We start from the raw sequence: 16875 nt of genomic DNA on the forward strand, positions 1-16875 counted from the left end.
TTATATTACTACCTGTGATCAGTATGTTTGATATGTGAGAGATGTCTTAATTATAGAGGATACAAAAAATATTCCAGTAATAGCTATAAATCAAGAGGTTGAATGGAGCAGGGAATGTGGTGAAATTACAATCACTAGGGAAGTGCTACTGAGCAAACTGATGGAGCTGTGGGCTGACAAGTCTCTGGATCCTGATGGACTTCATCCTAGGGTCTTAAAAGAGGTGGCTAATGAGGTGATAGATGCGTTGGTGTTAATTTTCCAAAATTCACTAGATTCTGGAAAGGTTCCATCAGGAAAGGAGAAAATATAACCTCTCTATTCAAGAAGGGAGGGAGGCAGAAAACAGGAAACTATAGGCCAGGTAGCTTTACATCTGTAGTGGAGAAGGTGTTAGAATCGATTATTGAGGAGGTTACAGCTGGGTACTTAGAGAAACTCAAGGTAATTGGGAAGAGTCAACATGGTTTTGTGAAAGGAAAATCATGTTTAACCAACTTAATGGAGTTCTTTGAAGGAGTAACAGGAGCTGTGCATAAAGGGGAGTCTGTAGAAGTGCTGTATATGGATTTTCAGAAGGCATTTGATAAGATGCCACATCAAAGGTTATTGTGGAAAATAAAACTCATGGTGTAGGGGGTAACATATTAGCATGGATAGAAGATTGGCTGGCTGTCAGAAAACAGATTATGCGTAAATGAGTATTTTTCTGATTGGCAGGATGTAACGAGTGAAGTCCCACAGGGTCTAGGCTGGGGCCTCAACTTTTTACAAGTTATATCAATGACTTAGATGAGAAGAGTGAAGGCATTGTAGCTAAATTTGCAGATGACACATAGATAGGTAGGAAAATATGTTGTGAAGAGGACATGAGGAAGCTGTGGACAGATATAGATAGGTTGAGTGGGTGGGCAAAAATCTGGCAGATGGAGTGTAGTGTGGGAAAATGTGAAGTTGTTCACTTTGGCAAGAAGGATAAAAAAGCAGAGTATTATTTGAATGGAGAACAGCTGCAGAATTCCGAGCTGCAGAGGGTGTTCTGCTGCATGAGTCACAAAACGTTAGCACGTAGGTACAGCAAATAATTAAGGCGGCTAATGGAATGCTATCCTTTATTAAGAGAAGGATTGAACATAAAAGTCAGCATTTCATGCTTCAGTTATACAGGGGATTGGTGAAACCACATCTCAAATACAATGTGCAGTTGTGGGACGGGATTTTCCGGACCCACCCACCGCCAGGATCTTCTGGTCCCACCGCAAGTCAATGGACTTCTGGCTGGGGTGCCGCTTTCCCGCAGCGGATCTGGAAAATCCTAGCTGTGGTCTCCTTAGTTAAGGAAGGATATAAATGCATTGAAGGCAGTTCAGAGGAGATTTACTAGATTGATAACTGAAATAAGCGAGTTGTCTTTTGAGGAAAAGGTCAGACAAACTGGACTTGTTTCCACTGGAGTCTTTATAAGCAGGCAATAAACATGGCTGTCTGTTGCAAATCAAAAGTCATTTTCCAAATAAGGTAAGTGGCTAGGTTTATTATACATCCTGTGTGATGATTTTCACAACTTGAGAGTTTGAGACAGCTGGTGTCTTTGTATCTGAATGACCCATTCAAATTGAAATGACCCTTTTTATTAGTTTCAGGAAAGGTGTTGAGCCAACCTCAGTCTGGAAAGTTCCTTTTGTTCCCTGAGACAGGGGAGTGTTTCAATCCACGAGAAAAGTCAAGTGATTCTAAGGCAGCCATTTTCTGTAGCCTTTTTTGTGATTTTTAAAATTATAAAGTACTTATTGGAAGTCTATAATATACTGGAACATGACATAAGGAAAAAGATGCTGCCAAAGTTGTATCGAAAGAGGAGGGAATTGAGATACTGGATGGGCTAAAATTGATAAGGATGAGACTTTAGTAAAGTTGGCTGTGTTAAAGGTGTTTAAGTCACCAGCAAGACAGGATGGGATTCATCATCGGATGCTAAGGGAAGTGAGGATCATCTTCATCTCCTAAGTACAGGGCTGATGCCTGAGGAGAATTTCCAATGTTACAGCCTTGTTCAGAAAAAGGCTGTAAGGATAAACACAGCAAATACAGGATCGTCAGTTTAATCCTGGTGGTGGGAAAGTTTTTAGAAACAATAATTTGGGCCAAAATTAACAATTATTTGGACAAATATTGATTAATTAAGCAAAGCCAACACAGATTTGATAAGGGCAAATTGTGTTTAATTAAGCTTATTGAGTTTTTTGATGAGGTCATGGAAAGGGGTTGATGAGGATAATTTAGTTGATGTTTTGTACATGAACTTCCAAAGGATGTTTGATAAAATATCACATAACAGACTTGTCAACAAAATTGAAGCCCATAAAATAAAAGGGACAGTAGCAGCATGGAAACAAAGTTGGCTGAGTGACAGGGAAAAGAGTAGTAGTTAACTGTTGTTTCACAGACTAGAGGAAGGCATATAGTTGGGTTACCCAAGGGTTGTAATAGGGCCTTCTCTTGATGTATATTGACTTAGACTTGGGTGTTCAGGGCACAAATTCAAAATTTGCAGATGTTGGAAAACTTGGAAGAATTGTGAACTGTAAGCAGGACAGTAATAGACTTCAAGAGAACATAGATAGGGCGTGGAATAGGTCTAGAGTACAAAAAGTAAGGAAGTTACAATGAATCTTTACAAAACACCAGTTTGGTCTCAACTGGAGTATTGTGTTCAGCTTTTGACACTACTTTAGGAAGGATTTGAAGGCTTTAGAGAGGATTGTTGAAAATGGTTCCAGGGATGAGGGACTTCAGTTACAGAATAGATTGGAGAAGTTGGAACTGTTCTCCTTAGAGAAAGCTGAGATGAGCCTTGATAGAGGTGTTCAAAACCATGAGAGTCTAGACAGAGTAGATAAAAAACAACCTCTCTCTTTGACTGAGGTGTTGAGAACCAGAGGACACAGATTTGAATGGCAAAAGAACCAAAGGCAATATGTGAAAGCATTTTTTTTTTACACAGTGGGTAGTTAGGATCTGGAATGCACTGCCTGAATCATAGCTTTTAAGAAGGAATTGGATAAGCACCTGAGATAGAAAAAACGGCAGAGTTATAGGGAAAGGGCACGGTTATTGGACTGGCTGAGTTGCTTTTAGAGAAAGCCAGCGTGAACTTGACAGGCTGAATGGCCTCCCTCTGTGCTGTAACAATTCTATGATTGTGCTCGGTCATATAATGGCGCAACAGCTAGCTTAATCATGTCCACTACTGTGGTCGGGATGTCTGGCCTGCACGCTTTTCGCTACATCTGTCATTTGAAGAGGACTGGTTTGGGCAGCACACTGAGAGCCAGCAGGGTTATAGGTGCCGATTTCTATCATACTTTTCCTTTCTTAGCATGCCCAGTAAAGCAGACAACAAAACATCTCCAGTATGTTGAAACTAGGTCTGCCCACTGGGGAATGGAAATCAAGGCCTCTATAATAACAGTCTGTGAATTTGAGAGAAATACTCCAACTGAGTTTGTTGCACAAGCTCTATTCTAGACTGTGGTCCTGTTAAATAGTCTTTAATGTCTGCAGTTGTAAATAGTTGGCTTCTCTGCAGTTGCTATCGGACTTTGCTGCGCGCTAAGATCACCTTTTAATGACTGTGGATAAAGAGCTCAGTTACTACACTCCTTGTAAATGTTGGCCAGATAAAGTTTGAATTTCAGATCTCGACACTTGAGGGTTAATGAGTTGTTTCAACACAAAGGGAAAAGAAATATCCTTGGAATTGAAACCAGAAACTCCCACATTCTGTGATAAGCAGATGAGCTGTTGACCCCATATCCTATCCATCACCAAGATTATCTATTTCTATCTTGGTTACATTGTCTGTTTATTCAACCCTGCCTCAGCCTACTTGCTGCTAAAACCTCAAGAATGCCTTTGTTACCTCTAGCCTCAACCACTATGATACTCTCCTGGCCAGCCTCCCATATTGCACTCTCCATGAACTTGAGGTCATTCAAAATTCTACTGTCCTTATCTTAAGTCGCATCAAGTCTTCTTCCAATTCACATCCAATGGCCCTTTGCTCCCTGACTTACATTGGCTGGTCTGACAATGCCTCAATTTTAATATTCTCACCCCTGTTTTCAAATCTGAACATGACCTCGCTCTTCCCTTCCGCCATTATCTCCTCCAGCCCTAAAACCCTCTGAGATATCTGTGCTCCTCAAATTCTGGCCTCTTGGACATCCCCAATTTTAATCCCTCCACCATTGATGACTGTGACTTCAGCTGCCTGGTCTTTAAATTCAAGAGTTCCCTCCATTATTAACTCTGCCTCAGTACCCCTCTTTCCTCCTTAAAACCTACCTCTTTGGTCAAGCTTTTGATCACCTATCCTAATATTCAATAATGATTGGTATCAAATTTTGTTTGAAAATTGTACCTGTAAAGCACTTTGGGATGTCTGACTACAAAGCTGCGATATAAATGCAAGTTGTCACTGTTGATATACTGACATTAAATATAGTCCAGAATGTCACAAAATTAATGCACAGCAAATAAATCTGAACTTATTAAAATCGCAGAGGACATTCTAACATATTGCTCTCCTCTTTTACTGAGGAGGAGGATAGACTTGGAACATTTAATATTTTATTCAGATTTAATTAAGTCTGGCAAAATATGGACTTCCCTGAGATATCAAAATTGATTTAAGAACTGACTCTTTATTCAATGACACAGTTACACTGCACACTTGATGTTACTGCTTCACCACATCTAGTATATCCCTCTAGATGTCATAGCAATGCAAATAAAATTGTCAGCAGTGAAAAAACCTGAAAAAGATCGTGTTTGTGACACATATCAGCTGCAATATGACTGAATGTGATTGATCATGCCAGTATACTGTTCACAATGCACTGCAACAGTGTATCCACATTAATTAACAGTGAAGCTGAACTGCATACATGTGTATTTGTATGAATTTGGTTTATAAATTTTCTGTCAAAGGACACAGTTTTGAGAGGAATAATACATAATATTTGTTCAGAACTTCAAATTTTCAAAAGAAGCTTGATGCAGTCCCAGGATTTACATTAGTTTAAATTACAAGATGGTTGAAATTTGTAACACAAAGCAGAAGTCAGCATATTGACAGCCTGATTACACTCTGCCTGATGTTCTCTTCCATTGACTTTTAGAAAAGAAAATTGGGTGAAGTGCAAAACAGGCTCCAAAAACAGGTTCTAATTCGCTATTCCATTTTGAGATACTGCATAAAACTAATTTCAACCCAGTGTTTATCCAAACAGACAGCTCCAGTTTTGCATCTTCCTGTTTTAAAGGAAAGGTTGGTATGTCAGTGTATATTAGCAACACCTACAAACTACACGAGTAGACAGTATAGCTGTACACCGCCTGCTCACCATTTCAAAAATGCCACATTCATTACACTAATACAACTAGAATATCCTGAATCTATTCCTGTGTTGAGGTGTCAGGGTTCGGTGTGCAGGTGGGTGGGAAACAGCAGTGTACTGTTAGTTCCACAATCTTTCCGCTAATTGGTTTCCAGAACTTCTGTCCACAATACACAAGAGACTACCACAAATTAAACTCAATGCCATGATTTACACTGAATCTGAGAGCAGGGTAATCCAGGGGATTGGAAGCTCCAGCCTGGGGGATGCAAAGCATTTCATAGAATGTAAGGAATAGTTACAGATGAAAAAGTAAAACGTTTGCAATGTTATGTATATGTAACTGCTACTCAATTTAAACTCTAAGTGTATGTTCGAACAAACAAATCTTCATAATTTACAGCTATCCCAATGTATTTAAGAAAACAAAACATAGAAGTAAAACAGGAGAACGCAACTCACCATTTCACTGCAGTTGGTTCCCCACTAAATGGAAGTGAAGACTATAGAGCAAGGTAATAAACTATACTATGTTTTTTTCCAATTGAACCATTTGCACAATAAATTGACTTCCTGGAGGATATTTAGCAAAATTGTGAAATGACATGAACTGGCTTCCTGTGGGATCCAATGAACCAAGCAGCACAAGTCAAACCACAAAAAGAATAATTACCATTGACGTTTTTGTCTCCTGATATGCAAATTGAACAGTTGGCACTCCAAGATGATTTATAAAGAAATCACTGTTTCCTTCCACCTGCACTGAGTTGATCTTTCTTCCTGAACAATTTTCTTGGCTTGTACAGTTCAAAGAAAACCTCTGCAAAATAAAAAAAAGCAAAATGTGTTGGATTTGAATGCTACATTCTGGCAACTGTAAACATAAGCAGAAATTGAACTAAATCCATGTGAGCAATGCCAAATTTTATATGAATAATTCACAGATTTCTAACTGTTCTAAATTCCTGAATGACTGATATTTCTGGGCACTAAGTATGTTCTTCTAAAAATTGGGTGACTGCTTCATATGTATGTCTATATCTGACATGAGGCTTGAAAATTGAAGGAAACTATCTATGCTGATAGATCTTTAAGTCTGAGGTTTTGCCATGGCAACAGAAAATAAGAACAATTGATAATTCCACAGCAAATACCACTTTTTTTTAACAATACGAAAGACAAGGCACAAAGTAGTTATTGTTTAATTTCTCAGAAGTCCTTTCACTGTGAAAGGTCTTTTACGATAGAAGGTCTTTTTTATATACAAGGACAAGACTTCTGAGCTGCTCACCAAATAAGTATGCATGGAAGTGTATAGAGACCAGAGTTCTTTTCATTTAATGTTTCAAGTTTTTAATTTAAATAGAATACAATAATGACTTAACGCATATATTGTCCTCTCGGTCTCAGCTTAACAGAGAAATGAACAAATGTAAATTGATAAACAAAACCATGAAAACCATGGCCAGGATTTTACAGTCCCACCGGTGTCTCTCTCCCCGATGGATGTGGTGAGCCATTTAAATCTCCATTTGGCGAAACCATAATATCCCACCAAGCAAGCAGGGCTGTAAAATCCTGGCCTACGCATACAAACCTTTCTTCCATTTTACAGCAGTCCATGGCTTTCATACTGCACACATCGCAGTTTGACAGAAGTTGACCAACAGCTTCAAAAAATCTGACATTGCACCAGAAGCTCCCTAAAGTTAAGTCCATAAGTGCATGAAGGCACAGGATTAAGCTGCCTGTATACCCAACATTGTTTCAGTAGGGAAAATGTCCATGAAAACATGAGGAAAAAAAATAGTTCATTTTTTTTCTGGTAAGGAAAAATTTCCTAACAACAGAAAGGGCATTTGAACCCAGTCCTACTAAACATAGTCAGGGCTGTAGTCAGCAAAGTTAAATTTATACATACATCGTCCAAATGCTGTCTGCAACCCTGATGGTGTATCCTCTAACACCCACAAGTTTACCAGAGATGCACTTCCCTCCAACACTCTCCAGTTCACAAAAATACTCTATCTACTCAGCACCCATGGGTTACAGAAACATACTTTCGCCCAGTTAAATGCCAGAAGGCAGGTGAAAAGTAATTGCCCTCGACATCAAGGCAGCTTCCACTGAACATGTCACCAAGGAGTCTTGGTAAAACTGACCTCAATGGAGCCAAAGGGAAAACCTTCCAGTGGCTAGAGTAATACCTGAAAAAAAAAGGAAGGTAGTTCCCATTGTCAAAGGTCACTAGTTCGAGCTCTAGGACATTGCAACAAATGTATCTCAGGGAAGATTTCTCAGTCCACCATCTTCAACTGTTTCATGAATGATTTTCTCTCTGTCATGAAATCAGGAGTGTGGCTGCTCACTGATGATTCCATTAATAATTCCTCATATAATTATGTAGCCCATGTGAGTCTACAACACCCAGAATATGGGTAACAAAGGGTAGGCAACATTCGTGCCTTTATTGACTATAGTGAAACCAGGGAAAACCCAGCAATCTCCCCTGACCTGCAACGGCACCAACATGGTCAGATCTTCTACCATCAGTACCTTGGAGGTCACCACTGACCAGAAACCTAACTGGACCAACCATATCACTACTGTGGTAATTTAGCCCTGCTCTTGTAGCCAATGTTAAAGTTAGGACTGTGACAGAATGCTCAATGCTTGCCGGGATTCAACTGCAACAGAAAAATCTCAACACCATTTGTACAGAGCAGTGTGCTTAATTTGTGCCCTGTTACTGGACCCAATTAATACAATAGAAGAATTCACTGCAGCAACTCAACAAGATGACTTTGACAGTGCCTTTCTGTAATTTCTGTTACAGAGAAAGTCAAGAGCAAAAAACGTCAGTGGAATACCCTCAAGCTTGCCTCTTTTCAGTCTCCAGGTCAGTTGTTAGGCTGCACCTTCTTCTGCTGTTCCTGTGCCATTCTAGGGCTTTGCTCTCTCTCTTTCTGTATCCAATCCATCTCCACTCGCTGGCTTTCCTCTGTCATCTACCACCAAATGTCACTTGGGCTTTCCTCACTTTTCCAAAAATACTGTTCTTAGGGTCTATCCTCATCCTCTCTTCCACAAGTACTGCTCTTGAACTTCCTTTCTCACCCACCAATGTTACTCCCTCTCCCCCACTGGCATGGCACTCTTGACCTTCCATCATTTCTCTCTTCCTACCAAGATTGTGATTATACTTCCCTCTCTTCTCCCTCATCTGTGGGACTGTGCATTTCTCAGCCTTCTCTGTTTCCCCCACCAGTGCTACTGACAATCTTTCTTCTCTCGCACTCTGTAACAAGCTCTTGGACTCTCTTCTCTTTCCTTAAGCATCATTCTCAAGTTTTCTTCTTTCTTTTCTCCAGTCCAAATACTAGTCTTGGATTCTATCCCCAGCACTGTTCCAATGTTATTATTCTGATTTTGAATGCTGCTACTTTCTGTGGAGGGAACTCTTAACCTTTGAATCCCCAATAACTGCAATAATTGGAAAAGCAAAAACAGAAGATAGGATTCCCAGAGTGGCATATTGGAAGGAGCTTCATCTGTAAATTTGGTGCACAGATAGAGTACTGAAAACTCATCAAACATGGACCTTGATATAAGTGATCTTAGCTCTCATGCTGCCATGTTTTTACAGAAATTAGCTTACTAAAGGTCACTAAGGCTTTGTCAAAAAAACAATCCACATAATATCTTTTCTCAGCTAGGGCTAACAATGGTTTAGTTACAAAAGCAGCTTTTAGTGCGAAGGGTGGGTAAGATATCAACATTTTTTTTGTAGCACTAGCAGAAGGGGAACAGTGAACAGTTTTCAGCAGCAGCCACTGGCAGCACACAAATCACTGCAGCTGGGGAAACCTATTAAGAAGAGACTCATTGCAAAGAGCTTCTTGTGCATTCTACAGCTTAGGACCATAAAAGACTATTGGCATATTTATAGTTAAAGAGCTGCTAGTTGCTTTACCTTGTGACTAACAACTGCCTAGGGTCAAATTTGGTGTACTTTTAATAAAAGCTTTTTTGTCAGTTTCTTTTCAATGTATTTGAAGAGTGACAATCTACAACTATTCCAAGTGGCATTATTTTTACTTAGTGAATGAATAGCCGTGATACTCAAGCACAAGCAAAATCACAATGCATATGGTAGGATAGATCAATGTGCTTTTCTGCAGCTTTTTAAAGAGCTCAAATGATTTGCGAACTTCAACTTTCTGCTTCCTCGCATTCCCTTTGTTAAAATATTCTCCTAACTGAGGGAACAGCAATGGGGGTTGATGGCATTTGAAGCACTGAGCTTTCCAGGGATTTAGATGCCCTGATACTTGCGTGCATGCAGGCTAATCCTGGCCCAGACATTCTGATCTCCGGAGGGTCGTACCCCAGAGGATGCACTGGGGGACACACTGGATGTCCCCATGCATGGACTGCACAGGAATTGCCTGGGAAGTTTCATGAACAATTACCCTGCGCCGGGAATCGACCAATACTCCAATACAAATCAGAGACTTTGGTTGGTTCCCACTTATTTAGCAAAATAGTTACCCAGGAAAAGTTGGAAGAATTAAATCTACTTCTAACTCCTGGATAACTATATTGACCCCCCCAAACCCCCCACTGGATCCCCCCCACACCACCAGATCACTCTCCACCAACTCCACCCTATACCTACCCAACCACCTCCCCATCCCCTCAAGTATCCCCCACCTCCTGACCTCAACCATCCTCCTGCCCCTGACTACCCCCAACCCACAGCCACCCTCCCCACCCCTCTGACCACCCTCCCAACATCTCTCCTCCAACTACAGGCCTACTTCTCCTGACTACCCCCACCACCGCAAGTACCCTCTACCCCCAACCACCATCCCTACCCCCACCAACCCCCAACTAATGACCCTCCCTCCCTGCCCTGACCACCTGAATCTCCAACCCCACTCCAAGTACCCAACTCTCCCTTCCCCTGGCCACCCAGCATGTCCAATGCCAACACCCCCGACTATCCAACTTCCCCAACCCCGACCACCCTCCCCCCTCCCCCCGACCACCCTACCCAGCCGCACCTCCCCAACCACCCTCACCCACGTACCTTCCACACTTACCTTCTCCCTGGCTTCTAAAAGGTGGATGGACCTTTAAACATTCCCTCTTTACAGCAGCTAGTGCTGTAAAAAGGGGTTGTGTCATCCTTCCCCCTGACACTGCTGCCCTGCACAGAGAGGACTTGCTAAGCTGCACATCTCTATCAGGCCAGGGTTGGAAATTCAGATCAGAAATGTGCAGCTCCAGACTAAGTAAGTAAAAAGAGCAGAGTGACAATCTGACTGCGCCTGCCATTCCCAAGGGAGCTCTGGCCTCCTATCTTCCAAATGCATCCCATGCTGCAGTTACTGGGGATGAGATACTCTCCTAGGTGGGTGTGTGGGTTTCGGATGTCAGATGTTCTCCATCGCTTGCTTGGAGAAACTTCTTCTGTGCCCCCGCTTTGGTCCGATAGCAAAGGAGCAGATATTACGTTTTTTTAAAAATTCTCCACTTCCTCAGGATTTAGTCCACTTCTTAGACAAAGAACCATTTGTGTCCTTCTGAGATGATGTATGCCTCCAGACTTAAGCCAAGTCCTTTATGGTCAGGGGAAATAGGAATTCCACACATACAGGGTGTGCCTGCCCGCATCCATGTAAGTGGCCTTGGAAGGGATGGACCGATACTCTGCCTCTCAGGAAGTCAAGTGGGAAATTCCAGGTTAGGTCATGACCTGGAACATGTGGATCCTGGCCTATTCTGAACAGTTCCACCAAATTTGTAATAGAGTTACAGAGAGAATTTACCAGGAAAGCCGAATAAATTGATATGCATATAGATTGTGTTCACCGCTGGTATTGTATCAGCCTACTAGCAGATTACAGTGCAGACAATCCTTCTTCCAACCCTTGCAATATCATGGATATGGAGTCAAACGCTTACCAACACAATCCAAATATTGTGAAATTCTTTCTTTTAAAGTGGCATACAAGAGGTGAGAACTTCCTAATTAATTGTTTAACATGCTAATATGAAAGCAAAACACTACAGATGCTGGGAACCGGTAATAAAAACTCTGACAAAAGACCATTGACCTGACATGTGACTTTGTTTCTCCAAAGATGCTGCCTGACCTGCTGAGTATTTCCAGCATTTTCTGTTTGTATTTCATTGTTTAAAAGACACTGAGACATTTTTACTAAAGGTGTTATATAAATACAAGGACAATTTTATCCTAAAGTAAGTTAGAAGGGTCATGTAGCATACTTGACTTTCATCCAGGACCAGCTGGAGCCTCTGCACACACCTCTTCTGCTACTCACTGTTGACCTGCTTCTCATGAATGTGTTACAGGCAGCAAGGGGTCAGTTCAAACAGTACTGTTTTCCTCTTACTACCTGTCTGAAAACAGAAGATGTTTTGAATTAGACTTTTTTTTAAGAATAAGCGGTAGCGTAGTTTGCCAACCCCTCAAGTTTTTGTGTGATCCAATTTTACTAATAATCCCATGGCAAATTTGAGTTAAGAGTGACTTAGCAGGTTAGTTTATTGTCCACATTCTAAACCCACAAAAAGTAGTACTAGCAACGTCCCATTCCACATTTACACAGTAAAGGAGGGGGAGGGGGATACAGAAAAGGAGGTTTGAGAGTACAAACGCCACAGAGTTAATGAATATTGGTTCACGCATGTTCCAGAGTCCCAAAGTCAGAGTCCACTGAGGAAGTCTTTCACGTAGGCATTCAATGGTCAGCTGGCTGAAGACTGGTGTTATAAGATTTGCTTTTTCAGGTGACGTTGATGCAGCAAGATGAAGTGGGCATGCAGAGATTGCATCAGTCCTGTAGGCGAGGATACAAAATCTTCCAGTAGAGTCAGGTTAGATGGGCCGGTGGACAGAGCTTGCTTCGGTGTGGACAGAGCTTGCTTCTGTGTGGGCAGTTGGGTGTTAAACGGCAGACTGGTTGCACAGCTCAGAATAGTAATATTAAACTGCTCAACAGGACAGAGTCTTGGATCATGTGACTTTCCTTCTCCACAGTGACTTCAACAAAGGACATTTATCCAGCATCTGGAATTTGGCTTTGTTTTCAGGACTGATAATGTCTCAGCCATCATGGGTTGAAATGGGTGTCATTTATATTGAGGGCCCGGTGTTTGGGAAGCTATTGTCTCAGCAGACCTATGGATTCCACTAGCAAAGTTGGCTTATCAAACGCAAATGTCATTCCTGTAGCTCCCTTTGAAATGGGTCTGAATAATCCCGGGTGGTCTGTTATAAGTCATAACGAGATGTGACATTCCCGAAATTGAGAAGAGAATTCTGTTGTTCTGAAGACCATTGGGGACAATTTCCAGACAGAGGGTCAACCATCTTAATCATCCTTGTTCAGCAGAAAAGTCCAGTTTGAAAACAAGAAATAGAAATAAAGACAGAGTTTTTAAATATATACAGGGTTGGGTTTCTGTTCCTCATTGGAAGAACCCAAAAAGTCACTAAATAATGAAATCTAAAAGGTCTGTAAATGCTTAAATACATTAACATCTCTGTTGAAATAATGGAAGGAAGAATTTCAAACATATCTGTATTTCATTATTCCACAATAATATTTCAGGGTTTACGCGAATTAGTAAGAGACATAGCATGACAATATTGTTTATATATTTGTCAGCATTGTTTTGTGAAAGTCATGTTTAATCAATTTATTGGATTTTTTTTGAAGGAGTAACATGCGCTGTGGATAAAGTGGAGCCTGTAGATGTACTGTACTTCGATTTCCAGAAGGCATTTGATAAGGTGCCACATCAAAGGATATTATGCAAAATAAAAACGCATGGTATAGGGGGTAACATATTAGCATGAATAGAAGATTGGCTGGCTGGGCAGAAAGCAGAGAGTATGCATAAATGGGTCTTTTTCTGATTGGCAGGATGTGACATGTGGAGTCCCACAGGGGTCTGTGCTGGGGCCTCAACTTATTAGAATTTACATCAATGACTTAGAAGAGGGTAGTGAAGGCATGGTAGCTAAGTTTGCAGATGACACAAAGATAGCTAGTATACTGTGAAGAGGACATGAGGAGTTTGCAGACAGACATAGATAGGTTGAGTCAGTGGGCAAAGATCTGGCAAATGGAGTTTAATGTGGGAAAATATGAAGTTGTTCATTTTGGCAGGAAGAACAAAAAACAGAGTATTACTTAAATGGAGAACAGCTGCAGAATTCTGAGGTACAGAGGGATCTAGGTGTTCTGCTGCATGAGTCAAAAAAGTTAGTATGCAGGTACAGCAGGTAAATAATAGAATGCTATCCTTTTTAATAATAAAGATTGAACATAAAAGTAAGGATGTTACGCTTCAGTTATACAGGGCATTGGTGAGACCGCACCTCGAATACTGTATACTGTTTTGGTCTCTTTATTTAAGGATGGATGTAAATGCGTTGGAGGTGGTTCAGAGGAGGTTTACTAGATTGATACCTGGAATGAGTGGGTTGTCTTATGAGGAAAGGTTGGGCAAACTGGGCTTGTTTCCACTGAAGTCTAGAAGAGTGAGGGGTGACATAATTGGAGTGTACAAGATTCTGAACAGCCTTGACAAGGTGGATGTCGAAAGGATGTTTCCTCTTGTGGGTGAGTCCAGAACGAGGGGGCACTGTTTTAACATTAGGGGTCGCCCTTTTAGGACAGAGATGAAGAGAATTTTTTTCTCTCAGAGGGTTGTGTGACTTTGGAATTCTCGATCTCATCAGACGGTGGAGGCAGAGTCATTAAATATTTTTAAGGCAGTAGTAGATTGATTCTCTCACTTAACAAGAATCTAAAGTTATCAGGGGTAGATGGGAATGTGGAATTCGAAACGCAAGCAGATCAGCCATGGTCTTATTGAAAGGCAGAGCAGAATGGTTCGAAGGACTGAATGGTCTACTTCTGTCCCTATTTCTTATGTTCTTATTATGTTCTTATTACACTGAAAAGCTTGTAACAATACATGCCAAATATGGCCTTTTAAGGAAAGAAAATTTTCTTGCCTTCCCTTCACCACATTGCACAACATTTTGCAGAACTCCCCCTAAGATTATATGTTGTTGGATCCCAAATTCAATATGCGTGTGGGTGGTCCACTGACCCATCAATACAATACACCTCTTAGTGACAGACTGATTGTTGAACCTTGCTGTACAAAACCTCTACTTAGCCATTCCCTTTAGGAACTAGCTAAATGGAAGAATACACAATTTATATCAATTATATAGGAATTTACCGGCCTAATGCGAACACAACATGTTCATACAGAGTGACTGGCTGATTCATGGCTGCAAATACAAATGGGTTTGAAAAAGAGGGAGACTATCGGCTGAATTTTAACTTGCAGGAGTGTATGGGTATAGGTAGCAGGTGGGATCAGACAGTGTATGACTTTGGCATTAAACTGCAGCTTGCCCAGCATCATGAGAGCAACCCCCTCAGGAAAGGTGGGTTGCTAATTTCAATATGTCAATTGTTCAATTAGAACAGTGTTAACGTGGCTTTTGGAATTAACTGTGAGCACGAGCTCTCTTGAACTTGCCAACACAAACAAGGTAAGACACATCGGCAAAGGAGGACTTAAGATATAACAGGGAAATATGCCAATAAGTACTGAAACCTCACAGCTGCTTTCTCGTCTGATGGTGTGTAAGGCTTTGTTCACAGCATTTGCGTAGAGAGGTTACTTTCACAACATTTGAGATTTCTTTGTCTGATCTCCACTTTGGAGCTCTGATCTATTATAGTAACATAGGTGCCACTATGGGGTTTTATTTTGGACTTTAGATGAAGACCAAGTTTATTAGCAGCAGCACCAGCCTGCTCCTCACAGGCCTGTCGCTTTACAGGAGAGAGGGGATGAGCAGAGAGGTGCAATTCACTGGAGGTGATAACTGCAACACAGGATGTAACAGGCAGAGGATCAATTTCCTGGATATGTAGGAACATCAGTGACTCAGAAGACTCAGGATCTTGCATCAGGTTGTGACAGACATTAGTAGCGTGCTGGAACAAAACTGCTGCCAAGTGAACCTGGTGGCCCCTTTTTTTCAGTGGTTGTTAGCCATTATCACCTTCAACCTGTTTGCCTCTGGCTCCTTCCAGGGCTCTGCTGGAGACATTTACAGGATCTCGCAGCTGGCAGTCCACAAATCCTTAAGACAGGTGGCTGATGGCTTGTTTGCCAGGACCAGCAATTATGTCAACTTTGCCACTGATGATGCCAGTCAGAATGAGTGGGCTGTCAGGTTTGACACTCTAACTGGCTTCCCACAGGTTGAGAGTGTCATCAAGTGCATGTATGTGGTCACCCCCAGACCAACCAGCCATATTCATCAAATACAATGGTTTCCAACCCATCAATTTGCAGCTGACATGCAATCACCAAAAGATGTTTATGCTGGCGTGCACACAATTCCCAGGCAGCTGGCATGGTGCTTTAGTCTTGCGCAGTCCACCCTTCATAATCTCTTCGCACTTCAAACTAGACTTGCTTGCTAGCTGCTTGGAAACAAAGGATATCCATTTAAAAAGTAACAACCATGAGGAACCTGACCGTTCAGTCACAGAAGTGATACAATGAAAGCTATTTGGTGACTAGATATGTCAGTGAGTATGCCACAGGCATGCTGAAGATAAATGTTAGGTGTCCAGACAGATCTGGAGGAGCCCTGCAATATGTACCAGCCAGGATCTTCAGAATGCTTGTGGGCAGCTTTACTCTGCATAACATTACACAGCAGCAAGGTTTAGACCTGCAGGAAGAACAAGATGCAGAGCACAGAGTGTCTTCAGATGATTCTGAGGAGGAGGAAGACGATGCAGCCAAGGCACCAGGAACAGTGCACATTGCTGCCTAGGATGCCTTCATTATGCTGAGGTTCACAAAGGTTCCACCAGTTCAACCACCTGACAGCCACAAGCAAAACCCACTTTCCCACCTCTTTCCTAACACAAAGCAGTCCTGCAAACAACCTAGCAACCTTTTCACTGCCCCCACCCGCCATTGCTCAGTGTCAATTCTTGTCCTACCATTCATCACAAGTAAAAGGATCACTTGCCTGGCAGCAACCAAAAACGGGCAAAACGGGAAAGTGATGAAAACAAATAACATTTATCTGGCTAGGAAACTTTCTAACAATGTACAACACACTCATGTACATACCCATATGCAGCTACACATCATTCCTCTTCCTCTGCTGGAAGACTGAGAAAAATTCAATAAAGCATTTTGACCCGAAAAGAAGCTCCAGAAGCAGAGGCACAGGAAAGAGTCACCAGCAGAAAGCTCCAAAGAAAAGCTTGGAAGCTGAAGACACAGATTTAAAATTCCTTACTGCAGAAGAATCTGCTGAATCTGCTTCAAATCCATTGAATCTCCTCTGGAATTCCTTCTTCGGAGTGCAGAGTTGGGACAA

At 41.6% G+C, this 16875-nt stretch overlaps 1 protein-coding gene across 6 annotated transcripts in view; it reads right to left on the minus strand.

Annotated features, from left to right (window-relative positions):
• Nucleotides 1–16875, minus strand: part of LOC121290443 (inactive N-acetylated-alpha-linked acidic dipeptidase-like protein 2) — a 999957-nt gene that overhangs the window by 149234 nt on the left and 833848 nt on the right. For all 6 annotated transcript variants that reach the window (XM_041210891.1, XM_041210883.1, XM_041210898.1 and 3 more), the window contains one exon: nucleotides 6076–6222. In XM_041210891.1, the coding sequence (XP_041066825.1) occupies nucleotides 6076–6222 (147 nt within the window). The remainder of the gene's footprint in view (nucleotides 1–6075; nucleotides 6223–16875) is intronic.

The sequence above is a fragment of the Carcharodon carcharias genome, chromosome 2 (genome assembly GCF_017639515.1).
Source record: "Carcharodon carcharias isolate sCarCar2 chromosome 2, sCarCar2.pri, whole genome shotgun sequence".
In the NCBI taxonomy this organism is placed as follows: domain Eukaryota; kingdom Metazoa; phylum Chordata; class Chondrichthyes; order Lamniformes; family Lamnidae; genus Carcharodon; species Carcharodon carcharias.